The sequence below is a fragment of the Electrophorus electricus genome, chromosome 16 (genome assembly GCF_041902795.1).
Source record: "Electrophorus electricus isolate QZ-2024a chromosome 16, ASM4190279v1, whole genome shotgun sequence".
Classification (NCBI taxonomy): Eukaryota; Metazoa; Chordata; class Actinopteri; order Gymnotiformes; family Gymnotidae; genus Electrophorus; species Electrophorus electricus.
Window position 1 is genome coordinate 22,043,393 of NC_137512.1, and position 16,608 is coordinate 22,060,000.

Consider the following 16,608-nt stretch of genomic DNA (forward strand, 5'->3'; position numbering starts at 1 on the left):
TTGTTACTGGCAGTAGCAGTGGCAGTAGTAGTAGTAATCCTCAGATGAAAAACCACATCTAAAACCAATTCGACCAATCATGCTCAACTCATACGCTCGACGGCTAATGACGCAAATGGCTGGAAAATGAAACATTCACCTGAAGCGGTCTCAGCTCTCGCAGATTCGTCTTGCTTCTTGACGAACAAAACAGTTAAGATATTTTTGGATTTTGACCAGATGCAGTTGTTACAGGTTACTGTCCTCTGGAGTACACGATTTCTTCGTGCGTACAAACGGCACTTGATTACTTGATTAGCTAAATAAGCAAAGAAACTTGATGCTCTGGTCGGCGACAGGTACCTTTTAAAAGGTAAGCTTATTTATGGCATGCGTGGGTAACAACTGAGAGCTGAGTTCAGGTACTGGAAAACGTATTTTCCTCTATTGACAAAATAGGCTACTTCACTCACATTTTAAACTTTTTGAGGTTTTTAGTCTCAGGGGTTAATATGGCAGTTACCAATCTGTCAAAAAGGTTTGAAGACAGTTATTTGGTGGGAAAAGTGATTTCGTATTTGGTTCTCTATTTGTGAACTTAATTATTTTGATAGCTGGGGCAGATAGAATTCGTTCCTTTGAAGCTAAGCTGTAGTTGTTTCAGAAGATAATTCGCGAGAGCACCTGCAGTGCAGAAACATCAAACTGGTTGCATTTGACCAGAAAACCTCTGTTTTCTGATTCTCTGTTCACTGGCCATTGCATTAAAAAAAGACAAGGTTGTTTATTAAATTATCATTTTAAAACTCAGAAAAAGTATACCTACTTTAATACCACTTCTACATTAAATTCACTGAAAAACACCACAAAGGCATAACCCCCCCCCCCTTTCTTTCTCTCTTTGAGGAACCTTTAAAATGAAAAGCATTTAAACCGAAGATAAATCACTTCTACAGCATCCACAGACCTCTCAGTCCTAATTGAGTCAACGGTTCCCTTGGGTGCACTGTCTAAAGTCTACAGTAAGTTTTATCATCGGGGCCTGCCACTGTTATTACTGAACCATGGAAATGCAATTTAGATGTTCAGAAATTCACTCATTTTGTTTTCCATGGCTGAGCATGCGCCATGTGGTGAACTGCAGACCTTCCATGTATTTCAGGTGCAGCGTTACGTTGGAACATACCTCAATTTGTCATAGCAGCTAGTGGTTTCATTGCTATTGTACTTTGTGAGAGAACGATTTTATTTGTTTGGTTTGATCTTTCTTTCTTTCTTTCTTTGTGTTTTTTTAAAACTTGATTTTATTTGCTTCATTTTGCTGTGTATATTTGATTTATTAAAATGGTATATGCTTTGGCTTAAAGCCACAAAGCGTGATGATTTCTTTGCTTTTCTTTTACTCTACAGGCAGTCAAAATGAGCCTTACCCTGACTGGCATCACTGGCATTGTTGTCACTCTATCAACTTTATGGTGGGAGGTCAAAGGGCAGTGCAAGGGACCAAGAGACATCTCCAAGCTCAATCTCTCTGTGACCTATGACCTCCCCCATTTTGTGTCAGATACACCTGTCCAGAAACTTCTAGTTTTCAATGGAAGCGTATATGTGGGTGCTACCAACAAACTCACTGCCTTATCAGAGGATCTCAAGAAGACGCACGAGTATAAAACTGGACCTGTCCATGAGGGCCCACGATGCAGTGCTTGTGAGGGCTGCAGGGACCAGCCGCCCAACGCTAACAACACCAGCATGGCTTTGCTGATGGAGACCTACTATGACCCTGAGCTCTTCAGCTGTGGGACAGTGGGGAACGGCGTGTGTAGCCGCCACTTGCTGGAAGACGGTGAGCTGGACGTTGAGGTGAACTGCCTGGGCTCACATAACAAAGACGGGAGCCGCTATGTCGCCGGCCCTGCTGGAACCCAGATAGTAAACGTGGAAGTCGGTGGTGTCGTGAGGTTCTTTGTCGCTAATTCAGAGCCTCTCAACCCCTCTCTACCTTCCTCTTCACGTCTCCACCACACGATCTCCATACGGAAGATGTGGGAGACCCAAGACCGCTTTGAGTTTGTCTCTGAGCATTCCTACATGGACCTGACCCCTGGGCTGCGTGGGAATTATCCCCTGCATTACATCTACTCCTTTCAGAGTGGCGCATATGTCTATTTCCTCACCGTACAGCGGGAAGGTGGCACGTCCAAGGCCTTCCACACACGCATCGTCCGCATGTGCTCGTCCGACCTGGAGCTTCTGCACTACGTGGAGATGCCCTTTGAGTGCATCTACTCAGAGAAGGGGAGGAGGAAGCGCTCCACCCAGGTGGTGTTCAACATCCTTCAGGCGGCACACGTGGCCAAAGCCGGAAATGACCTGCGCAGAGACATGGATCTGAAGGAAGAAGATGATGTGCTTTTTGCTGCATTTGCACGTAGCAAACCAGACTCTCCTGAGCCCACAGCCAGTTCTACAGTGTGTGTGATCTCAGTTTCTGAAATCAACAGCTTTTTCAAGGACTTCATTCAGAAGGGCCATACCAAGCCGCTCTACCACTTTACTGGCTCTGAGGAGAAACCCTACAATCAGGTGAGAACTCCATGTGATTGTAGAGGTCTGTGGCGATATAAATTTCTTCAGCTTACAGAATGGAAAATCAATGATTCAGGTAATGTAAGTTCAGTTTCTAGGTTGTATGAATTAGACTCAAGTGAGCAATAAATTAAAAACAGAAACTATAGGTGGCTGGCATCCCAGAAAGAGCATTCTCTGTATTTGAAAGCTCTGTGAGGCAGATCTGACACCAGCCTCCTCCTCTTGTTCTTGCTTGGTTCTAAATCATTGAGGTGCCTGCCTCTCTCATTCATCAGCATGGATTGGATCAGTCAGTAAATAATGGCGATCAATAATGACATGAACTTAACTGATGATGACTCCCTAAAGGGCCTGTGAATAAATTCAGGGTTATTGCTTATTTGAGTTCATTGCAGAACAGCATTATACAACTTAACTAGTATGCACATATTCTACCACAAACTGCATAACTACACAGGAATGGCTTATAAGGAGCATACAGAGATATTGAGTCTTGGCCTTGTAATGGCATAGCATGCATAACTTTGATAGCTGTGGTTAATGTTGACAGAAGAATAGCCTGGTGGAAAATCAGCCACTGCTGATACACTTTAGGAAGGATTTCTAGTACTCCTCAATAACTGAGGATATATTTGTCCTCAGCCTAATGTCGAGCACTTTTGAAATTCTTGTCTAAGAATGAGTATTCGTGAGCCATCTAAATCTGTTTTAGCTCTTATCTGTACCGCTGCTATGGGATACCCAACAGGTGTCTTTTGTGTCTGACAGTCTTTGGATTGGTTGGTTTAACAGTTCATATGGTGACAGGGTGAAAATTGTTTCCCTCTTCCACTGACTGTTCCATGCCGCCTGCTTCATCATCTGTTACAGTTCTTTGGTGCCCTTGTACTTGATCTGTCCAAATTTACAAAGTGCTCCTAATTCATCACATCAGAAAAGCCCCAGGCTCCACTCGGCCACCTTAAATATTATTGTTCTGCGTCTCCTCTTTTTTTAAACAATGTCATTTGTCCTGAATCCGCTCAGCTTCTTAAGTCATCTTCAGCTTTCATTGTACCATGGGATGTACCATGCCAAAAACTCGATAGCCTGTATGTATATGTATGGGTCTGTTCATTGTTATAGTAATGTTCATTTTTGAGGTTGATATTTAGAAACGAAATTAAGAAAACATGTAAATGGACAAATTCAGGCATTACTTTAATCTAGTGTCTAAAGAAGCTTCTGTTCCAGTTTTTTATATGAGGGTTTTTGGTTCTGTAGCATATCCTACTTGGGCTCTCTCCTTCTTAGCACTCTGCTGCCGAAAGGATCAGAAACTCATGAGAGTCTGGACCTGGTTCCTGTAAAATGCATATAAGTGTCACTCTGGGGGGTTGTGTTCTATTAAATAATATGGGTGCCAAGTCATAGCACAAGCACAAGGATAAATTCTCAGTGACTTATAAAACAAGAAACATCTTTCCACACAAGATTCCTGACAGAGCCTCCAACACCACAATGTGTCTTTTCTCAGCAGTGTTCATTTAAGATCCCTGATTTGTGGAGTAATTGAGGTGAGCTGTGGTACTGTAAAAATTAAATTGCACCAAACAGCTTCTAGCTTTGACTCTTGCATACTGAGGGGGACACTTGTGGCTAAAAGTGATAAAAATAAATAAAAATACTAACACCAGAATAATCATTTCATTATAATTGATTTGTGAAATAACTAATAAATGCTGATTGCTTTTGAATTGAATCTGAGACCTAATTGATTTTGCCATAGTACAAACAATACCAAAGTATTGCTTCTGTCTCTTCATCATGAATACGGTCCATATATGATTTATTTATTACAATTGTCTTTGCATGGAAACCACTTTCTGTGGGCAAATACAGACATACTTAAATGCAAACGTACACACCATTGTCTGGTAGCACTATGCAGGAAAGCAGGTAGTTATCTGTTTTCTCACAGCGTCTGGCGCCTGCAGTGAGCTGGTGTTAGAGCTCTGCCCTGACAGACACCCCTGCGTGACACTGGACCATAAGAGGAGCAGGAGGAGTGTGGGCAGCTGGTGCCCAGGTGCAGGGAGCGCTCTCTGCTCCTATCACAGCCCAGCCTGCATCTTCAGGGTGGGGTCCACTCACTCTCCTGGCTCCATTCTGCTGGCTTCACATTAACTACTGGCTGGCTACAATCTTACTTATTTGGGTTTGGGATAAATAACGGCAGGGGAAGTTCCAAAGTTAGATTTGATCAAAACGCAGGCAACATGCGAGTGTTTGTATGAAGGGGTGGGTACAAGGTTCCATAAAGCTGATAAGGACAGAGCTGTAACTGAAATCTTTGTCTGTGCTTGCAATCTGTTGTCTGAAGGAGTGCAGCCAGGTAGCACTCCAGCCTTCTGTTCATTATTTATCGTGTCTATTGCTTCCTCTCTTGGCATGCTGTTAGCTGAAGAGGAACTCATGCTCTGTTTATGTGCAGGTAAAAGTCACGCCCCTTTTGTGGCTCTCCATCCAGGTGCTTTATACTGCCTTCCAGCACTGGATTCTCATCAGTGTTTAGGAGGCCCAGCTCAGGTACATGTGTAAAGTGTCAGATGAGGTTTTTTTTAATAATCTTGAGTCACTGACTTTATGCTTTCCATTGCCTCCTTGTGGTAATTTCCTGCTTTCATAGATTGTGGGTTTCACCAAAACAAAATCATCTGTTTCTCCCTCTCTCTCTCTCTCACACACACACACACACACACACACACAAACACACACACACACACACACACACACAGGGCATAATAATAATAATAATAATAATAATAATAATAATAATAATACAGTGCCTCTCCCTGCAATCAATTTAACTCTGCTCTTTGCATGTGTCTCGGTCACAAAACCCCCTGAAGCAGTACATGACCTCAAGCTGGTTGGCCTCTGTCGGCTCCCCCAGGACATCACAAGGGGACTGGCAATAATGATGCCTATTTTCAGGATCTTACTAGTTATTAGGTACAAATGAAAGACATCCAGCAGTGGCATTGCTTTTTAAAAGGAGCTGACCACACTTTAACGGGAATCATTTTTAACTTGTTTTCACATTTCCTACTCCACTGGCTTAATGAATGCTGGTTTGATTTTGGGTTGACGTTGAAACCCACACATCAGGGTTGTTGGAGTCTGTGTAAATGAATGTGTACTTAAGGAATGGAGAGGCTTGGACTGCCCAATGACATTCACTTTTATCAGCTCCTGAGTACACACATAAGGCAAATAATAGTTTTTTCAGCACTGCCTCAGGGTGCCACTCAGCTCACTCAACAGACCCAGCTAATTCACATCATTCTGTAAAAGGGAACTAGCTTTACCTGATACCCTAACTTGTGGATGCAAAGACCTTGTTTTGTTAGCTCAAGGAATGAATCAGAGGTGTCATGCAACATCGGTATGCTTTGGGCCTGTATATTCTTTTATCTTCAGTGAGACCAGGGCATGTAACCATTTTGCTGCTTCTGAAATTGCAGCCACATTTGCCTGCTGTTCACTGAGTAGTCCAGTGTTTCTGAACTATGATTATGACCATACCCTTCTTATAAGGACATGTAAACTGAACTAAACTGAAAACAGAGACATTTGCTGTTTTATTTAATTCAGGGTTTTCAAATCAGAGCATTTGTTCCAAAGTAGTCTGAATCTTTGTCCTTACTTTCAAAGACAGAAAACTAACAGATGTGGTTTAATGATGCCTTATTCGCATGAAATCCCCAGACAAAAAGCATGGCATTTGGTGCCTGTTCTGAGTATTTTACATGTATAAAACTTTGTACAATATTCTACTGTTTTTGGCAATTTTATGCTTCACACTTTACAGTCATATTTGATTGTTTCCTCTTTGCTCTGTTTGGAGAACATATTGACTGAAAGAAGACTGGGAACATAACCACAAAGTGTAACAGGAAATTGAAAGCAACAATATTTCACCATGAAGACAGGAAAATATATATACACACATACAGGTACATACACACACACACACAGGACGATAAAAAAAAATCAAAGACTTTAAAGCATGAGACAGGGCGAACAAAACAATAACAAATCTACTGCTCCCGAATTGCGATGTGACAAACATGGGCCCTGGTCCCAAGGGCTGGATGGAGACAGTCAGTGGTCCTATAGGATACAGTCATCACAGGCATGGAACAGGGCCGGTGGTACAGAAGCTGGCCATTGGTGGTACCAGGAGAGGAACAGGATCAGATATCCACACCCCTGGGCTAGACCAGAGATTAGGCCAGGAACAAGACAATGGGCACGATCAGGAAATGGTCTGGGAGTCAAAGCAGGACCAATTCTCTCCTTACCCAATCAGGAGCTTCGACTGGAGAAAGGACAGGAACCCAACCTGGGAAGAGCACAGTAGCAAGAGCTGGAACTAAAGCTGTGGCTGGAATCAGGACGAGCTAGGAATGGACCAAAAGACAGGACAGGAACAGAAACTGGTACAGGAGCCAGGCTAGAAGCTTTGAAGGTGCCTGAAGGGTCCAAGAAGGCAGCAGATGGAGGTCCAGGAATTCATGTGGCCTTGCTTCCTCCAGGTCCAGTGCCAAGACTACCAATACATAGGACCCCAGGGTGGTAGCTTCTTCATAGGTCATACAATCAGTGTACTCTGCAGTGCAGGATGCAGGGATGGATGGCTCCCTCACGGGAGCAGATCAAGCAGTGCCCTCTGGGAAACACCCCTGGTGTCGGGTCAAAATAAGCAGACAACAGGAGCAGGAAATCCTGCCAGGTCTCATCCAACTTGTCCCTCAGTTTCTGCCCACTCACCAGATTCCCCAGTAAGTGCTGCTTTAAACAGTGATTAACCAATTTACTCGCATCAGAAATCCTTAAAATAGTGCTGGCACTAAAGAGAAAACTCAAGCACTTGCCTTGTCTCCCATTGTAGAAGATTACAGCCAGAGGCTGTGGTCTCTTTTCCTCATTACATTCTGGTTTTAAGTTAATCAGATGTGATGCTGTTCTAATTCCAGGGTTTTGCTTCTTGTCCTTTAATCATATTGACCCTTGCATGTACTGGGTGCCTTTACAAACATGGTGGTGGTAGGGAGGAATCCTTTAACATTGCCTCTTCTTGACAGCTATAATAAATGGGTATTTTCCACTAAAGCTTTAAATAGAGCCACGCTGAAACAGTAATCCAGAGAATAGCTGTGTTATGTAATGGTTCTGTCAGTAAGTTATTCAATTTCGCTAGTGTGCTACTCAAATTGGACAGACGTTCAAGGCTTAGGAGTACCTTCTATAAATGTTTTGCAGATTTTATAAATTAACAAGTGTCTTTGTCAGTAAGTAGAAAAGAAACCTCAACATGGTAAAAGAAATATATAATATAATGCCATTATTCAATATATAATGTGGGGGGTTGAAAGCAACTCCTACAGGCAACAAAATTCAACACAAAATCCCGGGGTTATGCTGGTTGTTATTAAGTGGAGAATATATATATATATAATGATAGATGCTAATGTTAAGCAAAAGCAAGGAGAGATGTGTAGAACTGGCTTTATTATGTTGTCTGTAAAAGTCATAACAACCTCCCTTGATTGGCCTTAGTGATCACACCCCCTATAACAACCTCCCACTATAGGCCTGAAAGGTCCCACCCCCTGTATGGTGCTGGGCTCTAATCCGACATTATAGCGAGGGTCTCTAATTACCCACGCCGCACTGCTGATCCCCAATGTCCCACTAATCTAAGAAACCTAACAACACCAGAGTCTGGTTGCTCTGCGGGGTGCTTTACAAAATGTTTACTATACATCTTTAAGAAACCCCCTTCCATTTAAATGGGTAAACAAGAGCTAATACTACACTCACTGGTATAAACACATCTTCACAGAAGAGTGGACTGCACATGCTACATGGGGTCAAAGGCTATGGTATTTCAGTCAGAGGGCAGCTGATGGGCCGGAGTGTTGAGTCCAACTCATCCCAGAAGGCACCCAGCCTTGTGCATGACTAGGAAGACCCACTGCACTGTACCTGAGCCCGAGGGTGAGCACTGAACATGTGGCGGTGACTTTTTGGTTGGCAGATCTCCTTACACTCATTTTGGGTCATGAAGCTGTAGAACACCCAAGGTGAGTCTTGGTAACCCTAGTACACGTCATTGTGCTGAACACAATGCAAGCAGCTTTAAAAGTTAAACCAGAGCTCGGTTTGTACCTTAGCTTTACCACAGCTCTAGTTTTTTCACAGTATTATCACAGTAAGAACACATTGCTTCAGGACAGGATTTTATAGACTTGAAAGTCAAAAAAGCAGTTGTCAGTAAAGGGGAGGAGGAGGCCACAGTGGTAATAATCTTATGGCTTTTTTGTGTATCGGTCCTAATTGACTTATGCTAAATATGATGCTCACTCCAACAAACCCTGATCTGTAGTTTGGAAACGGTGTAGGAGAGAGAGACTTGAGTGTAAGATGAGGTTACAGATAAAGTGTGCATAACCTCATGTTAGGACCTCATGTCAGTGACATCAAGATCTCTGGCCCTAAGCCTGACTGTGGGCCAGTGGTGAAAGGCACAGTATAATGTCTGCTGCAGTCTGTCAAAACACAACATTTTTCTCCTGGTCTTCATTCTTGCAGAGAAAGGAATACACATGGGGTGTTTTTTTGTCCTCATTCAATTCCTTTGATTTTCATTTCTAACTAAACAATAAATGTTATGTTTACAGGGTATGAACATAATCCCCTCTAAACCTTGTTTCTAGCCTTAAGGCAGGTGTGTCATCTTGGGGAGGTCTCAGATGGTGATAGGCCAAACTTCAGAGAGTCTTGAATGGAGGTCTGCTCCATTCTGCTCTATTTGAAACAGCACAGCAGCAGTGCTCTTGCTGTATGACGGATCAGCAGCTGTTTTGTATAAGTGCACAAAGCAAAACTGATGAGGCTGAAGACACATCAGAGCAGTTTGTCTGTCTCCCCCGTGCTTCCTCTGTCATATGTCTCCACTTCATATCACACCTGGCCACATTCCTCCATCTCTTTGAGGCTGTCTCCACCTTGCATTAATGTGCATGTTTGGTGATCGCATCACGTTCGGATTTCATTTGGCCCCATGAAAAGCCAGGGGTAAATATCCCCAGGATGCTTTGTGATCGGATTACGATCAGATCACTCAAACCACATTCTTAGGTGGTCAGAGATGGATCTTGACCACATTTAATATAAGTGTAAATGTGTTTCTTATCTGCGTAGAATTACGTAACTGGAAATACATCTGCCAAGTGCTGACTTCTTTCTCGTGCCCTCTCTCTGTGCTCTGGACAGTAGTGTTGCCGATACAGTCCAGAGATGAAACACATGTTAATGCAAGATGTATCCAGATATGATCCAGAGATGAAATGCATGTTAATTCAAGATGTAATCAGGCCTTTTCACCATGATGTATCTGGTTAAATACCCTTCTCTGAAGATGGATAGAGAGCCACCTGATTTATCACCTGGCTGTGTGGTTCTCTGGAGCTTCAAAGCTCCCCTTTCAAATGAAGTTGTGTGTTTTGCTTTGAGGGCAGTCCTGGCTGTGACTCATGTGTGTTACTCAGCATGGAAGATCCTCTGAAAAGAGTTGTGGGATTGGTGGTGTAAGTACTGCTGCCCCGTACTGAAACTGTCTCTCCTTCTCACACCCGCCTGACTAGCCTGGTGTGAATGTATTTCTTGTGCTCCTCTGAGCTGTTTGAGCTGTGAAGAGCTGGTTTGATTTCTCTGTAAACCATTAGCCACCTGCTCCCTGTACTTGGTTCAGCCCTTTAGTCATGGCCTTTAGTGATAGGGCCCAGTTATATTAATTAGTGATAACTCCTTGGCCTTCCTTCTGGGGCCTTGTCCCTGAGATCTTAACCAAAGAGTCTTACAAAGTAAACATGAACATTTAAGTTCTAGTTGGAACAGCCGAACTAACATTCCATTTATTTCAAAATCCACTTAGTGTATGCTGCCAAAGACCAGACTGCTTCAAGTCTCCCCACCATGTTGCAGGAAGCACTAGACCAGCCACCAAGGCCCACAAGTTGTGGCGATCACAGCCAAAAAGAGCTGGACTGAGCGAACATTCTAGAGGAGCAGCAGGAGTGCTCCGCATTCCAACCAGTTTCTCATGAATTCCTGCCATCTGGGAGCGCAGCCGTCTGAATGTGGCAGGGACGATCTGAGCTTGATGGGAGAAGACAAATGGCCAACCTCCGTTATGCTCTGGCCTATTGGAACCAGTAGATGTTGAGCTTCAATAAATGTTTTCAGTGTATGGTATAAGTCCCTTTTTCCTAAAGTAGTTTTAACTATGAAATTCACTTGGCACAAGGGGATGACAATGATAACACTTGTGCAGCTATGTCATGTACACAACTCCATTAGATCCATTAGATTTTTTTTTTTAATAGATAACACCTATACCATGATATTCAGAATTGTTACTGTTTGCTGAATAGTCACAGCGAATAACAAATGAGTGTGTAATAAATGTTGTTTTTTAAAGTTTTTTTAAATGTTGTTTTTTTAAGACCTCCTTTGGCTGTGGAAAACACGAGAAGGGCTACAGGCTGGAGGTTACAAGGACCCGCCCACCTGAGGACTGGTTCAGTGGCCGTTTCCGGAACGTTCTCCTGACCTCCATCTCTGCAATGCCCATACAGGATCACACGGTGGCTACCCTTGGAACTGCAGATGGGAGGGTCATCCAGGTGAGAAACAAAGAATAATGGGTGATTTAGTTTTATAACAAACAAGCCTTGGTCTAGGGCTCAGTTTACCTTTTGGAGAGTTAAACAAATTAACTTTTCATTCATTATTATTAACATTTATATAGCACCTTTCTCAGACTCAAGGACAGTTTACAGATGTCAGATTTTACCAACACTCAATGAGAAGCAGCAGCCAATTTGCACACAGTGTACTCTCTAACAGAAACCACAGCCCCCTGGGGAACTGCACCAGGTGCAGAGGAAGGGGAGGAAGTTCAGACCAGGACAGAGCACCAGCCATCACTGGACATACACGCACACAGTCACACATGCCACATTCATACAGAACAATCAAGCTCCAAGTTTTTGGACCTCGGGATTAAACCAGAGACCCCAGAGGAAACCCACACAGACAGAACATGGAAACTCCACCCAGATAGGGACTCGAACCCTAGCACTGAGAGGCAAATGTGCTAACCACCAAGCCACATATATTCATATATGAGTTCAGCAATGAGCTTATCCGTGAGTGTCAGGTTACACTTAAAAATAGATAACACACTTACTTGGACACTAGTTACTTTGAAAATCAACAGTACAAAATAAATCATCAACATCATTTACAGTTTACAGCCCGTAAAACCCAGAAGCACTCCAAACACGTCTGGCAGAAGTGTGCATTGGTCCGCAGCGTTTCCCTGCTTCATTGTGCATGTTGTGTAAACGGGCAGGATGTGAGTCCGTGACCAGTGAAAATGGCCTGGGAGAATGAAGCTGCAGGTGCCAGGCCAGGTTGGAGAACACAAGCCTTTTGACCTTTACCAGATTTTACGTCATACATCTGTTCCAACACATGTGGTTGCTTATCAGAGTACATTCAACTGTGTGCCTGTGTTTGATATACATTTCTTTCATTACAAAAAGCCCCAGTTATTTTTTTAGTCCCCAACTGCTTTTAATATCTCCTCTTTGCAAGAGAGATATTTGCACTCTCTTGGAATCTCTTAGAATCGTAGTCTCAAACAAGATGCCACATATGTATTTTAATTTATAAGTTCACCATGCAAGGTTTTCATTTCATTCACAAACACACACACACACATGCATATAAGGTTTCATATATTTCATATAAGTCGTAAAGTAGCTGAGAAACTTTGTAAACAGGGCAGGACAGAGATTGAGGACCACAGTGTTAGGATAAGAGTGAGAAATGAGCAGTGAAGAGAGGGTGACAGCTGCACAGAAACAGTGGAGAGGCTGAAGCGCATTAATGGTAAGAACTGCGCTTCACCAACACGTCCTTGTATTTTCTTAGAATGCCCATTTGTCCCTTTAAAACCATCAGAGAGGGCGGAAAGAAGAGAGTCCTTTCCTTTCACTCTCAGAATGAGAATGTGAAAGGTTTAACCCCCAACCTTGTATTTGTGATCAAGACTTCACTTATAAGCCACAATAAACTGCCGTTTGCTTGGTCATTAGCTCTGTGCTTCATGTGTTACTCCCCTCAACTTTCCTCAACTCCTCATTTATGAGCACTTTCTGAATCATCTAGGCTTAGTTTAGCTGTGTCTTTGTTTTTATGATGTGGAGAATCACGACTGCACTGTGGTGAAGCAGAGATTTCTTTTAGTTGCTTTGATGATTTTACAAGGCTTTATTCAAACTGTAGACTCTTCATACACATGACAGAAAAAGATGTAAAAATGCAACTACTCCAGGCTATACTGGGCATTTGTGAAAGCCACATGGGCAGTAAAAGAATGTGGATGTTTCCTACTCATATATCTGTATAAGCAGACTTTATATCATTTAGCTTTCATCAGTACGCCTCCCCTTTTCTAAACAGTATTATTTTTCATCTGTTTGGTTAAACTGCATCTCGCATCATACCTTCAGAAGATGATGTCAAAATGAGAGCCAGTAAATTTGATCATAACAGTACATTTGTTCCGCTGGACTTTTCGCGTCTTACTACAAAGGTGCCATACACACAGCAAAACCAATCTCATTTACAGATTTTCTCTCTAACGTACCAAATATAGACCTGAAATGCACTCCACATGACCCAGTCAATTTACCACAAAGTTACTGTGTTTCTTTCTTTCCTAATCCCAAGCCATTTGGCCCGTTTACCTCTCAACACCCCTCTCAACTTCTTATTTTACATTTTTAATATTCATATACTTGTACATATGTATAAACAACATTCATCATTGTACTCACCCAGAATTCCCCAGATTTTCACCCATACCACTACACAACTCCAACAAAAACAGGACAGGAGGAAAGGGAAAATGGAGAGAAAAAAATTGAAACGAGTATTGCAGGTATTAATTTTAACAGGAGTGAGAATGTTTGAATTTTGCTATTGTATTTTTGAATGTGGCTACTGTTTGTATCCTAGGTTTTCTGTTGGTAAGGAAGTAAAGGAGAGGCAATGAATTACAGACAGATATTTAAACATTGAACATTTCCTTGAATTTTGCTGTTTTGATTCTGGGTTCCTCAGATTTATGTTCATGAACTGCATGGTCTGTTAGTAGGTTTGTCCACTACATTTTAGTGAGATTGTTGTTTTTCCAGTTCAATGATATTGTTTTGGGTTGTTGTTTTTTTTTGCTATGGATCATTTCTGATAATTCTGGAAGTTTTTTTTTTTTTTTTACAGAGTTTTGTGTAAAGTGTTAATATTTACATCTATTCACCCACTTATTAACTGGAAGAGATATAGTTGTGTCTACAGTATATAAAAGTACATATAATTTAGAGATGAGTCCCTTGTACTATATTTGTTTATACTGTTGATAAATGGGAGTGGTTTTAGATTATTGTCTATTCATTTTTGTTTTTAAAATGATTTTTAATTGATTAAATTCTAAGTACTGATTTTCCTTCTTGCCATTAATTGGATTATTTCTTGGAGAGTCTTAAATGTTGCTCTTATTGAGCAACTCTAGGTGTGTGATGCCTAAGACATTCCATTTGTTAAAAATACGTGATGGCTTATTAACTCTGAAATCTGTTATGTCGTGTGGGCATATATATGTGTTATCTCAAAACTTTCCACCAGGCTGTCTGAGCTGTTGCATTGGGAAAGAGATAGATTGATAAGGTTTTAAAGCACTTGTGTTGTTTTATGTTTTTACTGAGAAATGGTAGAACTACAATCAACATTTTTACTGTTTATGGGAAGCCAAGGTTATGGTAATAATTTCCTTCTCTCAATTTAACTAGATATTGAAGCTGATGTATATAATACTAGTCTTTCATATTTGCTGCACATAAACCTCTATGATCTTTGTCTTTCTATATAAGTTTTTTCTTACTCCAGTACAACAGTGTGTCCTATGTTTGAATCATTTTCTGTTGGTTAGATTGGAATAAAAAAATGCAACCTCAGATGAACAACATGACACATTATACTGTGTCATTATTTATTTAACAAAAACTAGACTGAAATGCACAAGCATTGTGGGAAAAAATAAAAGAGCAGTACACCAATACTGCTTCCATAGGCATTAAAAGGGTGAGTAACAGCCAGATGCTGCTAATCAAATGGCCTTGATTAAATGATCATCAGCAAGTGTGACCACCTCTAAAAAGGTAGTGGTTTTGGCAGTGTGCTGGTCAGGAACATTGGGGTGTTAACACCATGCCAAGGAGGAAAGACATCAACAACGACCTTGGAGAAGCACTTGTTGTTGCCCATCAATCTGGGAAGGGTTTATAAGGCCATTTACAAACTATTTAAAGTCCATCATTTTACAGTGAGAAAGATTATTCACAAGTGGAAAACATGCAAGATGGTTGCCAGTCTTACCAGGAGTAGAATTCCCAGCAAATTCATCCCAAGGTCAGACTGTGCAATGCTCAGAGAAAAAAAAAACCCAAAGAGCTTCATCTCAGAATCTACAGGCCTCAGTTAGCATGTTGAATGTTCAAGTTCATGATGACAGTACAATTAGAAGAAGCGTGCATAAGCATGGCTTTTTTGGAAGGGTTGCCAGGAGAAAGCCCCTTCTTTTATAAAAAGAACATGTCACATCTTAAGTTTGCCAAGTTGCATCTGAGCAAACCACAAGATTCCTGGAGCTATGTCCTTTGGACACACGAGACCAAAGTGGTTTGGCCATAATTCACAGCTCCATTTTTGGTGAAAATCAAAAACAACATATCATCACAAACACCTCATACCAACTTGGATTTTGCAGCCACAGGATCTGGGCTCCTTGCAGTCAGTGAGTCGACCATGAACTCCTCTGTATACCAAAGTATTCAAATGTGAGGCCATCTGTCCAACAGCTAAAGATAACCTAAAATTAGCTCATGAAACAGGGCAGTTCCTGTTAAAGGTGGTTCTACAAGCTATTGATTCATGAGGTGTACTTCATTTTTCACACACGGCTGCTTCATTTCTGTTAAATGATGACCAGGTGCAATATGTTTGTCTGTTCATCTAAAAAAAAAGAATGAATAACTTTTACATCCTTATAGATTATGTAGGGTACCATGACCAGTACCATGAAATAGTGCAAAGCGTTATGAAGTTATGTGGTTTGTGATGATAGATGATATGTCATAGGTGTATAATATCTTACCTCAGTGTAATAAAGATTTAAAATATAAGATATAAAAGAACGGTGTGTTAAACCGCAGATCCAGGTATCATTAATGGATCGCACACTGTAATACCCTATTCAGACCCAGGCTATCTTAGAGGCCTGTAATTGCAGCCTGACCATGGATGATACATTTTAGTCCAGGTGTGTGCGGATGGAGCCGGCGCTCTGGCACCTCCCAGCATGCCACAGCAGCAGCGCTCTTTACGTGCTCTCTCGCCTGAGGCTGCCACCTTTGTCTGCTCCCACACGCTGCTTCAATCTGTCACCTTCCCCTGAAAGAGAGGCAAACAGAAGTTCTTACATGATCTCTGGCACGCGGAACTTGTCCCTTCACAATGTCGCTGCCTCTGGATTCCACTACCTTTTGATTCTGATAATGTCCTGAGGACAGTTCCAGACACAGCCTGTAATTTGACGATTTATAACCTGCTCTGACAAAAGAACATTTCTGAAGTGGCCTGTGATAAACTGAACATTCATTTTAAGCCTGAAAATGACAAAGAATTAGATACTACCTTCACCCTGAATGTCAGTAATGTTACCTACAGGTGTTACCTAAAAATAGGAAAGAAATTCTGCTAGCCATTCCAAACAAGGGATGCATCGCAAAGCCATGCATAGCCACTTACCTCATTAATGCATTAGAAAAATGTCACTATCCACAAAAAAAGGCCTTAAAT

At 41.8% G+C, this 16,608-nt stretch overlaps 1 protein-coding gene across 2 annotated transcripts in view; it reads left to right on the forward strand.

Moving 5' to 3' along the window:
* Positions 1 to 156: 156 nt before the first annotated feature.
* LOC113581523 (hepatocyte growth factor receptor) overlaps positions 157 to 16,608 on the forward strand; it is a 38,983-nt gene continuing 22,531 nt past the window's right edge. Inside the window, exons 1-4 of one of the 2 annotated variants that reach the window (XM_035531909.2) lie at positions 158 to 352; positions 886 to 1,001; positions 1,390 to 2,565; positions 11,127 to 11,306. In XM_035531909.2, the coding sequence (XP_035387802.1) occupies positions 1,399 to 2,565; positions 11,127 to 11,306 (1,347 nt within the window). In that variant the 5' untranslated portion in view covers positions 158 to 352; positions 886 to 1,001; positions 1,390 to 1,398. Of the gene's footprint in view, positions 353 to 885; positions 1,002 to 1,389; positions 2,566 to 11,126; positions 11,307 to 16,608 lie in introns of both variants that reach the window. The other variant, XM_081699175.1, reaches the window with a different exon arrangement.